Source organism: Myotis davidii, unplaced genomic scaffold (assembly GCF_000327345.1).
Source record: "Myotis davidii unplaced genomic scaffold, ASM32734v1 scaffold408, whole genome shotgun sequence".
In the NCBI taxonomy this organism is placed as follows: Eukaryota; Metazoa; Chordata; class Mammalia; order Chiroptera; family Vespertilionidae; genus Myotis; species Myotis davidii.
The window spans coordinates 783352-797717 of NW_006299389.1; the positions used below are offsets into that span (position 1 = coordinate 783352).

Sequence of the window (14366 nt, forward strand, 5' to 3'; positions counted from 1 at the left end):
TGAGGAAGCCAAGACATAGAGAGGTAAAATACTAGTAGCTTTTGACCCCAGGCAGTGTGACGTGGGACATTGGAAGCACTTGCCTATGCTGCTTCAACTGTCCTGTGTGAGTCCAGTGTGTGCTCTAGGGGTGAAACATACACTGCACAGAATGGGAACTTGCAGAGGGAGGGCCAGTGCTGGCTGGTGCTATGCTCTGATCTCAAAGCGTTTCTCCCCCCATCCTCCCCCCTCCCCCAACTTTGTGGCATGTGAGCACAGGGCAGTCATCTTTCCCCACAAGGCTTACCTTTACCTTTATCCTGTCATCTTTCTTTTTTCAGATTTTGGAACTGACCTTTATTTAAAGAAACCACTACAGATACTCACCTCAAGCCTGTCTTTCTCCATTCTGCAACATAACTTTTTATTGACACAATAAATATTTATATTTCCCTCATGCAGACTGGCAGTTGGCTTTTCTCTGTAGTAGGTGGAACAATATAGGAGTTTGGCTTGACATTGGCAGGAATATATGAACAGTCCTTTTGCCTGGATCAGTGACCCATTTCAGTCCTTTAATCATAGTCCTTTAATCAAAGCCAAAAGTCTACCCTTGACTGTGATTATTATTTTCACATCATCTATTCAGTATTCTAGATACTGGCTTAGTGGCAGCTCTAGACACCTGTGTCCCCGTGGACAGGACTCTGGCAGATTTTTAGGGATGTTTATCTATCTCTGGAGGCAACACTGCAAATGGTAAACAGCTATTTTTGTCAGGTGAGGGCAAACTGCTTCTGAGGGTCTAGACAGCAACTGAGAAAAATGCATTAGTCGATGTTTTTTTAATGCATGTAATTTTCCAGCAGAGGTGTGTACTTGTTCCAGCAGCACATTACCAGCTGCATTAGGAAAGACCTTGTTAGCATGTACATCCTATAATATAACATCTCAGATTCCAGAATCCTTTTAAAAACTCACCCAGGTCACTTAGGACTGTTGGAGAGGGGGCTGGAGTCTCAATTTTCATGTGTGTTCCAGAGGTTGGGACCACGCTTTAAGAAGCTTGCGCTTGTCTGATTCCTCGGGCACAGCTAGGGACATGGGAGCCAGCGGGAAGACCTTTAAAACAGGGTCAAGCTGTGGTTTTCCACAAACTAAATCCTCTCATGTTTAGCCATTTTATTTTTCATACCTTTTATTTTTAACAGAAAATTTTTTCCTCCCACATGAAAACTTACTCAGAAACTCAATCTGTAAATCAAAAGTTGTGTTCTGGTTGAAGTAATCATGGGGGCCAAAGCTGACGTGCTCCCTGCCTATTTCAGCCTCTCAGGGCCCCTGAGGCCCACCCCCACAGAGCTGTGGAGCTCAGTGTGTCAGGCCTCGGCGTGCAGACAGGATGCTCCCTGTCTGTCTGTGGGTTGGAGAGCTGGACACTGTTGATCCCTCTAGTGGCTCACACGGTCAGTGGTCAGTAAATAGATATTAGATTAGTGATTGTGACAGTACGGATCTGCTTTGGACGGATCAGGAAAACCTAAATATCAAACCTTTCAACTCCTCATCAGCTCAAATGTTCCTGGTTCCATTTCTGTTTAAATGCTTTATACTCCATGTAGTCATAGAAAGTCTCTGGCGAACTCAAACTTTGAGACACCTGATGAAGCATTTCTCTGTGGAGGAAACTAGATGTTACAGAAATAACTCTTTGTGTATTACTATGAGTGCCTTAAATCTGTTTGGAAAGTAGCTGGGATTTAAATACTGAATAATATTCACTAAACAAATGCATTTTCAAATCAAATATATCTACTTTCAGCTAAAGGGCCTGGCAAAGGGTGAGAAGTGGCCCTCATGACATTGAATAGTGCCTCCTGGTGGTGCAGAAAAATTTTATATTATATTGTTGGTTTGTGTTTCTTTTCCTTTATTTTTCTACTAGGAATAAAGAAAAACAGAGTTCTAAAGCTAGAAGGTTGAGGAAGCAAGCTGAAGTCTCTTCCCTAGATTTTGATATGGAAGAGTATGAATTGAACTTGATCTTTGTGGCTGATACAGAGCAAAGCTAAGCTGTGGCTGAGTCAGAAGGTCTTAGAGGCCAGGCCCTTTCAGGGTCCAAATTAGGGTTTGTTCTGATTAAAGGGTTGATTGACAGATAGTAAGAAAGATATCAAACTGTATCTCATTTAGCTGTCAAACATCTTATTAAAAAATAACTGTTTCTCACTTGATAATGTTGCATACATTTCGTTCATTAATAAAGCTATGGTTTTATGATAAATACTTCAAGTAAACTTTATACTTTGCTTAGCCCATATTTCTGTGGCCATTGCCACACCATGGTGACATGGTTCCTAAAATTGCAGGTCAGGGTTTGTTTGGGAGAGTTATTTTAAAGGCTAGAACACTTCTGTTGAAGGTTAAAACTATAAAACTAAGGTCCTATCTCTTCTGCTTGGTGGTGGTTTTTGGTGGATGAGTAAACGGAGAGTGTAGCCCCCATAATTCCCTGAGGCCTTGACTTAATCTCTGTTGGGAGTGAAGAAGGCTCCAATAAATAGAACTTATCCTCCTCGAGGAAAAGCAATATACAGAGACAAGTCAGGATTTGGAGATTTAAAAAATCTTTATTAAAAATAAAGCAGATATTGTAGAATGTGGCTTATATCTGTAGGCAAAGAGGTTTCCTAATATTGGACCTATGATTAGACAGAGCTCCTAGGGACACCACCAGCTCCTCTTGGGAGAAGGAGCAGAGCAGAATGAGTTCTCTGAACACAGCGTGGCTCCAAAGAGAAAGGGAAAGTGAGTGGTTAAGACGGAGTTACCTAAGTGCCCTGGCTCACAGCCCCCAGATATTTTGGCACATTGAAAAAAAAAAAATGTTTTTATTTGATTTTTTTAGCAAGAGGAAGAGAAAGGGAGAAATATCAACATCAATAAGCTACCTCCTGCAGGCCCTCTACTGGGTATCAAACCCACAATCCAGGTATGTGCTCTGACTGGGAATCGAAATGGTGACCTCTTGGTTCATGGTTCGACACCCAACCATTGAACCACACCAGCCAGGCACTCTCAGCACATTTTTTACAGTACCCCCAGGCCAAAAGAAATACCAAAAGGTTCAATTGATTAAGTTCAGTCTCAACAAGTTAACAGTAGTAAGTGTTGCTATGCTTCTGAATATATCCCACAGAGCCCCTGCGAGTTTGCTGTGACAGCCAAGGCACCATGGAGCATAGTTGGAAAATACACGCTCCTTCAGAACTCAACATAAAATTAAGTCACTCTTTATTCTCTTAGAAGAGTAAATGAATGAGGGAGTAGAAAAAAAGGCCAGGAGCATTACCCTAGTGGAGCTTCCTGCACGTGGAAGGAAATTTGAGGAGAGGGAAGAAACATATTCTTGTTCCAAAGCATCACCACAGCATCCAGGTTTCAGCTCAGAGTTAGCCCAGAACTAATGTGGCTCCCTAACCCAGGAGACTGGACAGCATGTATTTAGAAGTTACACCTTCTAGTGTTCTTAGTACCACATACATGTTTGGAAGGGAAATATCACCAGCAGCCCCTGAGGTGATAAACCCAGGGACGTAGATGGGATACATTTCTATAGCCTGCCCTTTCAAGTCTGTATGCCCAAAGTCAAATATTATGAAAGCCAAGAATAAACTAATTTTTATTGGCCTAAGTTCGATACAGATGGTCAATTTTGCCAAGCCTCTAAGCAGTCGTTTTCTTTGTCCATAACTCTAAATGGAAGCATAGCCTATGGAGGGAAAAATAAATAGCTGAGCTTTTCATGTGTACTCCGACCCCAACAATAAAATGGCCACTCCATTATAATGTAGAATTTCTATTAATAATGAAAAGTAACACATGGTGGATTTCTTATCATAAACAACTAAATATTTCCTGTGTGTGCCTCTCCTTGTACCACAGAATCATGCCCCACCTGCATTTATAGCTTGATTGGTCAAGTGTGCATTTCAATCAGTCAGATTTGCCTCATGAGTGAAACACCAGTATTAGCAAAACATGAATTGCTCAGTCAAAGTAGTCAAGTATTTAATTCCTTTGTATTAAAATTGTATTGTGCTATACTGAACACATAAATTTAAGAGTTTGCAACTATGTCTATGAAAGCAACTATGAAAGCAACTATGTCTATTTTAAGATTTAACCTGTACACCTCCCCCGTCCCCAAAAGAAGCATTTTCCAGGATGAATTCAGTTTACTCTGAGGAGGAGGCAGTGTTGAATAGAATACCTGAAGTGAGAAGACAGGTATGGCTGTCACCATGATTACCTGTGGAAAGAAATGGGCTAGTCACTTATTGGGAGATGCTGGTAGAAGAATACCCATTGGGGGAGGTCCTGGGTCTTCACAGGAGGTGTGCCCCCAGCCTCACCTGCTGTGTTGCAATCTCTTCCTGTGTTCCTTTTCCTTGCTTCTTCCTCAAGGCCTCCTAGTTGGCATCTCATTCTACTCCTATTTTTCTTCTCTCCCCCCTCCCCACTTTTTCCTGGGTGTCCTCAGCTCTTGTTCTGTCAGCTCCACTCCTCCCTAACGGAGCTTCCTCAGAAGCTCCGGTTCCTTGTCAGTAAAATGGGGTAATTAATAACCTCTGCCTACTTCATGGAGCAATCATGAGAATGGAATGAGATGTATGTTAAAGCATTTTGTTAACTGCAAAATGCTACATAAATGTCAGGTGTTATAAATCATTAGCTGGTCTTTTCTTCAGTTAAAGCATTTTTATGTACATTTTACTCACCCTCTGAACAATTCTTTGTCAAATAACAAATGTAAATGCTGCTGTTTTTTCCTGCTTGGATTATGGTGGTTCCTTTGCAACTTTATGATGTAGGCTGAATCTTTAACTACTCCTTTGGCTCATATCTCTTCCCCTGAACACCCATGCAGGATCATAATCCATAAAACACAGAAGCAATAACTCCTTTTAATTGCCAGGAGTTCATCATTTGCTGAGTTCTAACTGCAGTCACTTAGACACTTGTCTTGAAAAGCCTGTCTCTGTTTACTCCGCAGAGCCGAGACTGTGTGAAGCTGGGCCCTCCTGCCGAGGGAGAAGTTGTTGAAGTCAAGTGGCCTGATGGCAAACTCTATGGGGCGAAATATCTCGGATTGAATGTGGCCCACATGTACCAGGTGAGTGCTGAGCAGTGTTTGATCCTTGCTGAGATGGACAGGAGAAGCCAGAGGGCAGATGGTATATCCATTGTGCTGTGATCAGTAAACCATATGAATATGGGGTGCCTCTTATTTTGTAAAGGAGGCAAAGACTTGCTGTCTGGTGACCCTGGCACTAGAGTTTCATTAACCATGTTTGCCACTGGGAAACCCTAATAACATTTGGTGAATGGTAAGGAACATTGTTAGGTTGGAAGGGTAGGCTGCTGGATGCTCGGCGGCTTTCCTGTGTTTTCATGATATGGGGAGAGCCTAATTGGCTGGTTTATCTCACCAGAACCAACACAGTGATGGCTGTTCACCACCAGCAGCCCCTGAATTTGTGGCTTTTGGCTGAGATGCCCATTGCGCACCTCAGCAAACATAAACCAATGGTGCGTTGACACAGATGTGGCCAGTTGTACACCCAACCTTAAAGGACTGCTGTCTAATGCAGAGTACAGCTGTCAGTTGGATATTTTGCTCACAAGGGCACACTACATTGTATTAGAGTATGTATACAATTAGAAAATGAATGTTACCCCTATCAAAAGTGAGAATGAGTTAAGCCCTACCAAGGAAAATAACATGGATAGCACACATGCCTTTATATTCCTTCAGAAAGATGTTAAAAGGGAGTAAATTTATTGAAACCAATACACTGCAGTTCTCTCAGTAACACAGAGGTGTAATCAACATTCCCAGGCTAAGCAGTAGAGTGAAAACAGGAAGATTGAAGTAAAAGGAGAAAAAGCAAGGATCAGGCCTGTTAAGTTGGGTGGAAAGAGATCCAGCAAAGATGCATTTAATTATAACCTGTGGACACAGACAATAGGGTGGGGCAGGGGTGGGCCAGGAGGGGTCAATGAGGAAAAAAGGGGGGCATATGTAATACTTTCAATAATAAAGATTTAATTAAAATAACAGTTTGAGAATGCTAAGACTGCCAATTCAGCAGAGAAGTTGTTCAAAGATCAATAAGGGGCTTAAATAGAAGAGTACATGGCAATACAGTGCACCAGGGACGAGCCCAGGGTCATTAAAAGTCTTCAGAAAAGTTTGGAAAACTTAGGGAAGAACATTTTTTGAAGTCTAGAAAAGTGCAAGGGGAGTGGGGAGGAGAGGACATGTACATATAGTGTGTGTGTGTGTGTGTAGGCTATTTTCCCCTTTGCTTTGGTGGCAGTGTTAAGTTACGGGTTCAGGTCATCCTATATAATAGAAGCCTAATATGCTAAGTGTCCAGTTGGCCATTCAACCAATCAAAGCGTAATATGCTAATGATATGCTAAGGCAGCTCAACTGCTTGCTATGACCACCAGGGGGCAGTCAACCAAATGCTATGACGTGCACTGACCACCGGGGGCTGCTCCTACCAGTAGGTTAGCTTGCTGCTGGGGTCTGGCTGATCAGGACTGAGCAAGACTGGCTGGGCACACACACTCTGGAGCCTTCCTGTGGCCCCTCCCTGGCTGGCCAACCTCTTGCATCCCTCTCCAGCCCCAATGGTGTACTGGTGGGGTCCCTCGGCCCGGCCTGTTCTCTCTTGTAATCTGGGACCCCTCAGGGGATGTTGAAGAGCCGGTTTCGGCCTGATCCTGCAGGCCAGGCTAAGGGACCCCACTGGTGCACGAATTTGAGCCTTTAGTTTATAATAGGGTAAGTGCTGGAGCATCTTGGCATCAGGATGTACAAAATTGGACAAAAATCACAAGATAGGCTGATAATACTGGTGATTCCTCGAGGCATCGTTGAATATTACATCATTCAAAAGAAAATAATTATACTTAATTAGACAATAAATGTGAAAGCAAAGCATCTCACATGTAGCAAAACTATTTGCTCCATGAAAAGTATAATGAGGACATGTTGAAATTCAGGCTAATTAGTAATCAGTGTGTGAACTTCAGGTGAATTTATGATGGCCTATCAACAGAACTTGGGCACATTCATAGACTTAATGAAAAAGTTAAGACTATTATTAAAATTAGCTCTCAAGTACAAGCAGTTTAAAATTCCTCGTTAAACCAAGTGGCCTTTTGAGATCAGTTTGTGTTTTGTGTCTGTTCAACCTCACCATTGAATAAGCGAAGACATTTATAAAAATAGACAAAACTAAAAAACCCACTGCACAGTGATAAATATTCTAAGCATATGCATTTTTGGACTCTTACAGTAGCCCCATAAGATAGGTGTTTTTGCCTCTTATTTTACAAATGAGGCCAAAAGGGATCATTGAATTTAATAATTTGTCTAAGAGCACACATCTGGTCAAGGGAAGGGCCAGAATCTGCTCTCAGCTCTGTCCCAATCATGGTTCACAACCACCCCAGAGTGCAGGGGCAGCCCCTCATTTTAGCCCTGAGAGTACTGCACCCCAGGAAACCCCTCAGTCCCTGGCAGCCAGGATAATCAGTCACCACAGCACACTCCCCTTTTGTTTTATAATTGCCTTTTCCCCTTGTAACAATTTTCAAATTATCTAAAACAGAGGAAAGGTAGGCACAGGTGGTTCTAGCTATGCTATCAGATTGTGTAAATGAGATGACACCTTGGCCTAATTAAATATTAAAGAACCCATTGTGCTAAAACAAGGCCTGGAAGAGGAGCCTCCTGCCTCAGCCTTCCTGGAGTCAGCAGAGCTCTCCTGCGAGGGAGGCCTAATTCCCCCCACCCTCTCAGCTTAGTCAGATGTGAGCAGGACATGGTAACAGGGTTAATTGTGTAATTTGTTATAATGTTTTCTTAAACTCCAGCATATTTTTTATAAACATAGCTCAGCTCCATGGTTTAACTTACCTTTCACTGGAAGTGCAAGCATTTTTTATTTCTTAAGAGTAAAACATTCAGACAGACAAGTTAGGGACTTCAAAAATATCTCGAATGCTTCAGAGTTAGAACACATTAGGCATTCCACCCTGTCTGCGTCTGTTTTGTTGTTTTCCCCTAAAAGAGTGAATTTGGGATTAAACATGAACCAAGAACAATCCCTGCAAATAGGGCATCTGATGAACTTCCCCCGGATGCTCTAGGTTTCTGTAAACCCGTGTCACTTATGCCCTTTTCTCTAACAAAATCTGCTGAAATGAAGGGTGGGGGAAACTGGTTTTGAAATTATTGCTCCTAAATGATTAGCTTGAAAAAAGTTTTCAAACATTTTCATTTTAGGTAATAATGTTTTTACACATTAGTGCGGTTTAATTGTTTTGAGGGTGAGAACCTGGGGTTTTTCTGGCTGTTTGGTTGGATTTGACAAAAGTGAGTTCAGAACATAAAAGCTTTGTAAGAACTTGAGAAATTATTTTATTTGGGAGGATTATTATACCATCATTTCTTGGAGAAACAGCCCTCCCTCTTATATTGTCAGAACCTCTTAAAGAATCAGATGGTGCTGACAGGCCCGGCCCGTCCTGAAGTGGCTACAGCCTCCGTTTCTGAGCAATGACTTGAGCGGCAGCTACTGTTCTTTGTTTTTGCTGAGGTGGATAACGTTTTTTGCATCGCGTATTCCAAGACAGTCATTTTCAAGAATTTTTAGCTTGTTTGATTCTTAGTTTGATAAGGGAAACTTATCAAATTTCCTTCCTTGGATGTTGGCTAGTTTCCTTTATCTGCTTTATCCTTTTTTTCTTTTTAGCTTGTTCACTGGAACCCTGAAAAAAGTGGTCAGTACTTATTTGTTTTTTAATATATATCATGATGTCTTACTTTTCATTAGGTTGAATTTGAAGATGGATCCCAGATAGCAATGAAGAGAGAGGACATCTACACTCTAGACGAAGAGTTACCCAAGAGAGTGAAAGCTCGTTTTGTAAGTGCTGGCAAATGGCACTCAGGGATCTGCCCTGTAGTTCCCTTATCCTCTCCAGCGGGAAACATGCTTGTGTCTCACAGAATATCTTACGTAGAGTCTCCCTCCTCTCCCCTCTCCATCCTCCCTTCTCCTCCCCTTTCCTTTGTTTTTAAATTAAACACACACACACACACAATTTTTTTTGACCACCTAGAGATTTTGAGGATGGGAAATGGAGTGAGTAGCCCTCTGGAAGTCTCTCAGGTCTTTGACGCTCTAATCCATGTGTGGTTAAGCATTCTATGCGCCTGGTCTTACAGATTTCACATACTGTTTCTTATTTATAAAAGAAATCGGTCTCCTTTCTTCTCTGACCACAATCTTTTTGTTCCACAGTAGATTTGGCTCTAGTACCAGGATACCCTCTCATGTGCTTTTATTTGAACTCAGCTCCTGAATTTTCTAAGGTCCATTTCCCTGAACAATTAGAACAAATTCAGACTTTTTCTTTTTTAAATTATCAGAGGAAAAAATGTTAAGAAACAGCGGTGAAAAATATATGTCACATATATAATCTGAATGTATCCTGGTATGTCACACAGTTGAGCCTCGTGCAAATACCTTCAGAAACAAAGGCTCAGGGTCCAGCTTGCTTCCAGTGCTTTTATTGAGTCAAAGACTTAGGCCTCCTGTTGGAGGAACGGCTTTTCCCTCAGGTTGATATGCAGCCCTCTGGCCCTCGGGCAGTTTGTCTATGACTGCTATTTTTTTTCCAGTTGGTGAAACAAATCTAATTGGAAAACTCATTGAAGGGAGATATTTATGACTAGAGAAACCTCTTTTGTGTGTTTTAAGGAGGGGTGGGTTAGCAGCCCTCCCTGGGTGGCCTCCATGTTTTAATGAATTGTGCTCACCCAGACACATGCTGATTTGGAAAGAAATTTTTCAAAGGAGTCAGCAGTCCACCTCGGTGATGGTGCTGGGTTCTTTCCCACTAACTTCAGAAACAGCCCCATTACCTTTTATTGTCTCACAGAATAACCATAGCAACAGTGCATAATTAACTAGAGCTACTGGTAAATCGGTTTTATTATTGTGTTTGAGAGGCTGAGTTTTGCTGTTCTCACACAGTGGCAACACTATTGATGTTTTATTTTCTCCTTTGATAACTTGGGCATTTATAAAAGGGAAAGATTACTCAGAGGAAGTACTGTCCCCAGAAAGAATGAAGCAAAAATGTTTTCTCCCAATGGCAGAGGTTGCCCAACCAACCACCAGGCTTCCTGGGTGAAACAAGGTAGTGTCTGGGGACCGTTGGAAGCAGCCTGTTGCCCTGGGTAACCGTCTCAGCTGGCAGGGAGCATGCCCAGTTGGGCACTTGAGCCATTTTTTAGTTTTCAAACTTCATTGTAACTATTCCATTGTTTGTCTCTTCTTCACGATTGACTATGTTTTCAAGCCCTAAAAGCCGGACTGTGCCTCTGTTACCAACCTGGGAATTCCGGAGGCCTCAGTGACATAGTAAGATGCTCTAGTCTACACGTTGGTTATTCTGTGTGATCCAACTCAGTGAAAACCATTTGGGAATGATTTTAGGAGGCAAAATAGTAGGGAGTTAGGAAACAAAAACAGAGCTTTCTAATGTAGAATTTACCTGATCCTAACAGAAAAGCCCACATTCATTCCCCCAGCTAACACTTACTGAGCAGTGGCCGAGAGCTGGGCATGTTGCTTGGTATTGAGAAAATGTGTAAAATCAATACTCAGTCCCTAATATCCTCACCCTTAAGGGTTTTGGGAAACCTCTGATGGGGAGAAACGCACCTGTCCCTGTCCTTGCCACTGCCCCCATTCCACTGCACTGCCGTGGGAAGTATTACAGGGACCTAAAGGGGGGCTTCAGATTTGCCTGTGGCAGAGAAGGTGGAGTCTGTTCCATGCAAGGGAAACAGTGCGTCTAAAGACAGGCTTGCACAAAGAGCCAGTAGTGTGGCCAGGACCTGAAACAAGTCAGTCTGACCAGGATAGGATTTTGCCAGGTTATATAGGTACAGCCTAGGGCAGTGGTTGGCAAACTGCTGCTTGGCAAACCGCGGCTCGCGAGTCACATGCGGCTCTTCAGCCCCTTGAGTGTGGCTCTTCCACAAAATACCACTTGTGGGTGCGCACATACAGTGCGATTGAAACTTCGTGGCCCATGTGCAGAAGTCAGTATTTTGTGGAAGAGATGGTATTTTGTGGAAGAGCCACACTCAAGGAGCCAAAGAGCCGCATGTGGCTCGCGAGCCACGGTTTGCCGACCATGGGCCTAGGGCGTTGGGATGTTGTCTTTATTGAAAGATTATAAGCACAAGTGTCACTTAGTCTGAAAGTTTTTAAAGAACTTGCATCTACTGGTTCTGTAGAAGATAGTCTGAAGTGTTGCATTTGTCGCATTGCTTCAGAAAAGGATGTGTGAGGCCTGCACCATGGGGTCAGTGGTGTTAAAGAATAAAGGATGGAGGGCTTTGTGTAGGAGTGCTGGACAGGCTGGGAGCAGGGGGAGTTTGCAATTTTTTTTAGGTTTCTGATCATTGTTGCTAGATGAGGGGGATAGTTGTGCCATTTGTGAAATATTAGAGGTCCAGTGCACGGATCCATGCACTGGTGGGGTCCCTCGGCCTGGCTGCGGGGATCAGGCCAAAACCGGCTCTCCTCTGTCGCCCGAGGAGTCCTGGATTGCAAGAGGGCACAGTCAGGCTGAGGGACTCCACCGGTGCATAAATCCGTGCATTGGACCTCTAGTATGCATATAAGATCTTCGGTTAATCTCTTCCCACCCTCCCCTGTGCCCCCTTCCCTCTGAGATTCATCAGTCTGTTCCATGTTCCCATGCCTGTGGTTTCCCCTCCTGCACTGAGCATCTGTCCCCTGGTGAACAGTGCACATCATAGCTGCCGGTTGGCTGGTCAGCCAGTCGGCCGGTCGCTTAGGCTTTCATATATAGAGATAGGCAGGACAGGGATAGAGAAGGAAGAATTTGAGTTTCATTCAGGGAAGGTTGATTTCAAAGTGCCTGTGGGGTAAACACTCTGAGATGCCTGCTGGGCAGTTGGACACGCAGGCCTGAGCACAGGAGGAGGTCTGGATGGATGAGAAATGTCAGCATCATGGAAATAGATGCAGGAATTGAGGCCATGAATGTGGGTGTGAAGACCTGGGGAACATATGGGGAGAGAAGACGGCCAAATCTAAAATCCCAGGGGCATCAGAGTTGAGCAAATAGTTAAGAAAGGGGAACCCCTGTGCCATCAACAGTGAGTACCTGGAGGAGGAGGGGAGTCAGGAGGAGGGGCTTATAAAATGACAGAGAAGAGAGCTTTGAGCAGTAGGTGACAGAATAGTTAAATAAATTTAGGATAGCAAAGTGTCATAGGAACTAGGACTTGAGCAAGGACAATTTCAGGGAGGTTGTGGGGGCAGAGACCTCGAGTGGAATAGGGGTGAATTAGAGATGACCATTGACCAATTTCTCAGAAATCTGGTTGGGCAGGAACCAGTGGGAAAATGGAGAGTGAGGGAGATTTAAATGAGACTTTAATCCTGCTGGTGCTGGGGCAAGTCCCTGGGGTTGGAGACCCTGAAGAAAGAGGGCTGAGGTGGAGAGGGGAGAGTAGGAAGGTTTCAGGGCCACCTGTGTGGGGCCCTTCACCCTGGGCTGGTGACCTGTCCCTGGCACCCCTGGATCAATCTTTGTACAGTCTTGCCATGGTCAAATGCTGTGCCCTTCTGCAACCTAACACCGGCTAATTTTAGTCCACAGCCTCTGATATGCGATTTGAAGACACATTTTATGGAGCAGACATAATCCAAGGGGAGAAAAAGAGACAAAGAGTGCTGAGCTCCAGGTTTAAGAACGAATATGTGGATGACCCCGTGTACCGCACGTTTTTGAGGAGCTCTTTCCAGAAGAAGTGCCAGAAGAGACAGTAGTCCGCGTGTACTGCTGCAGCACCAGCGCAGCGTGGGCAGGCACAGGAAAGGCAGGGGCAGCCATGGGCTGTGCCACGCGTTCCACTGCGGTAGGTGACAGCTGTGTCTCTAACGGTGGAACACTAGGCTTCCCAGAGCGTGGTAACCCAAACCACAGAATACACATATTGTTAATTGGATACAACCAGGAGCCACCCCCTAGTCTTGCTTTCACATGTACGCAATTGTCTTTTAGGATCCCAAAGGATTTTTCTAAGTGGAAGGAAATAATAGTGAGTCACCCACCAAAAAAGCCGCTGCCAGAGGCCATGGACCCCCAGGTGTGGCTTAGGCCTCGAGGCAGGAAACACAGGGAAACTCCCCTTCCCCGGCAGGTGGGAGCCTCCCACCCAGAGGGCGGAGTGGTCATTTCTATATTTTCCACAGTCAGGGAAGGATTCTCACTTAGTTGTTTTAAATGGCAGTTTTTATAAAATATTTTTAAACCACAAATGGCATGGATGGTGATGAAATGTACCCATGTGCTACCTGTATTTCCCCTGTACAGAACTTTTACATTTTTTTATATCCCTATCACTTTTGATTGTGTCTACTGAGAACTGAGTTGTTGGTCTTTGTGAAATTTTTGGCTCTTGAGAAAGAATTTTTATGAATTGTATGGAAATTTTATGAATTGTATGGAAATTTTATATATTTAAAGAGGGAGACCTGGGGCTGTTATTTTTAAACACTTTTTTTCATAATACATATTCTAAGTAGTTATTTATAAGAGGTTTCTTTCATTATGTGTTTGTAAAATTAGAGTTTAAATAAATATGCTTCTATGCATAGTTTTGAATTAATATGATTTTCCCTTTTTAAAAAGCCTGAAAATGTACTAGTGTTTAAAAATAAAGATTTCCATCTTCTCCAGTTCTGTCTCCTGACTTGCTTATTCACCTTGGTTTCAACCAATAGGAAAACTGGTTTGTTTGGGAGCTGGCTATCATGGCCACGGTGCCGGCATCCGGGGCAGTCCCCGGGGACAAGGCTTTTCCGCCTGCCCACAGGCCAGCTGGGGTTTCCTCACTCCTTCCCCCCGGCCTGGGAGAGATCCCAGCACCTGGAGTCTCCGCTCTTTCCATCCCGGTTTTCTTGGTCCCCAGTTGCCATTAGAAGAGGCTGTAGGGATCATCTAGCCCAGTGGTTCTCAACCTTGCTAACACCTTGACCCTTAATACAGTTCCTCATGTTGTGGTGACCCCCAATTTCATTGTTACAAATTGAACATAATTAAAGCATAGTGATTAATCACAAAAAGAGTATGTAATTATATATGTGTTTTCGGATGGTCTTAGGCGACCCCTGTGAAAGGGTCGTTCGACCCCTGGAGGGGTCGCGACCCACAGGTTGAGAACCGCTGCTCTCGCCCCTCCCTTGCTT

The 14366-nt window shown here is 43.7% G+C and overlaps 1 protein-coding gene across 3 annotated transcripts in view; it reads left to right on the forward strand.

Moving 5' to 3' along the window:
- KDM4C (lysine (K)-specific demethylase 4C) overlaps window positions 1–13856 on the forward strand; it is a 354050-nt gene extending 340194 nt beyond the window's left edge. For all 3 annotated transcript variants that reach the window (XM_006774842.2, XM_006774843.2, XM_015571206.1), the window contains 3 exons: window positions 5039–5158; window positions 8898–8990; window positions 12768–13856. In XM_006774842.2, the coding sequence (XP_006774905.1) occupies window positions 5039–5158; window positions 8898–8990; window positions 12768–12944 (390 nt within the window). In that variant the 3' untranslated portion in view covers window positions 12945–13856. The remainder of the gene's footprint in view (window positions 1–5038; window positions 5159–8897; window positions 8991–12767) is intronic.
- The last annotated feature ends 510 nt before the right edge of the window (window positions 13857–14366 follow it).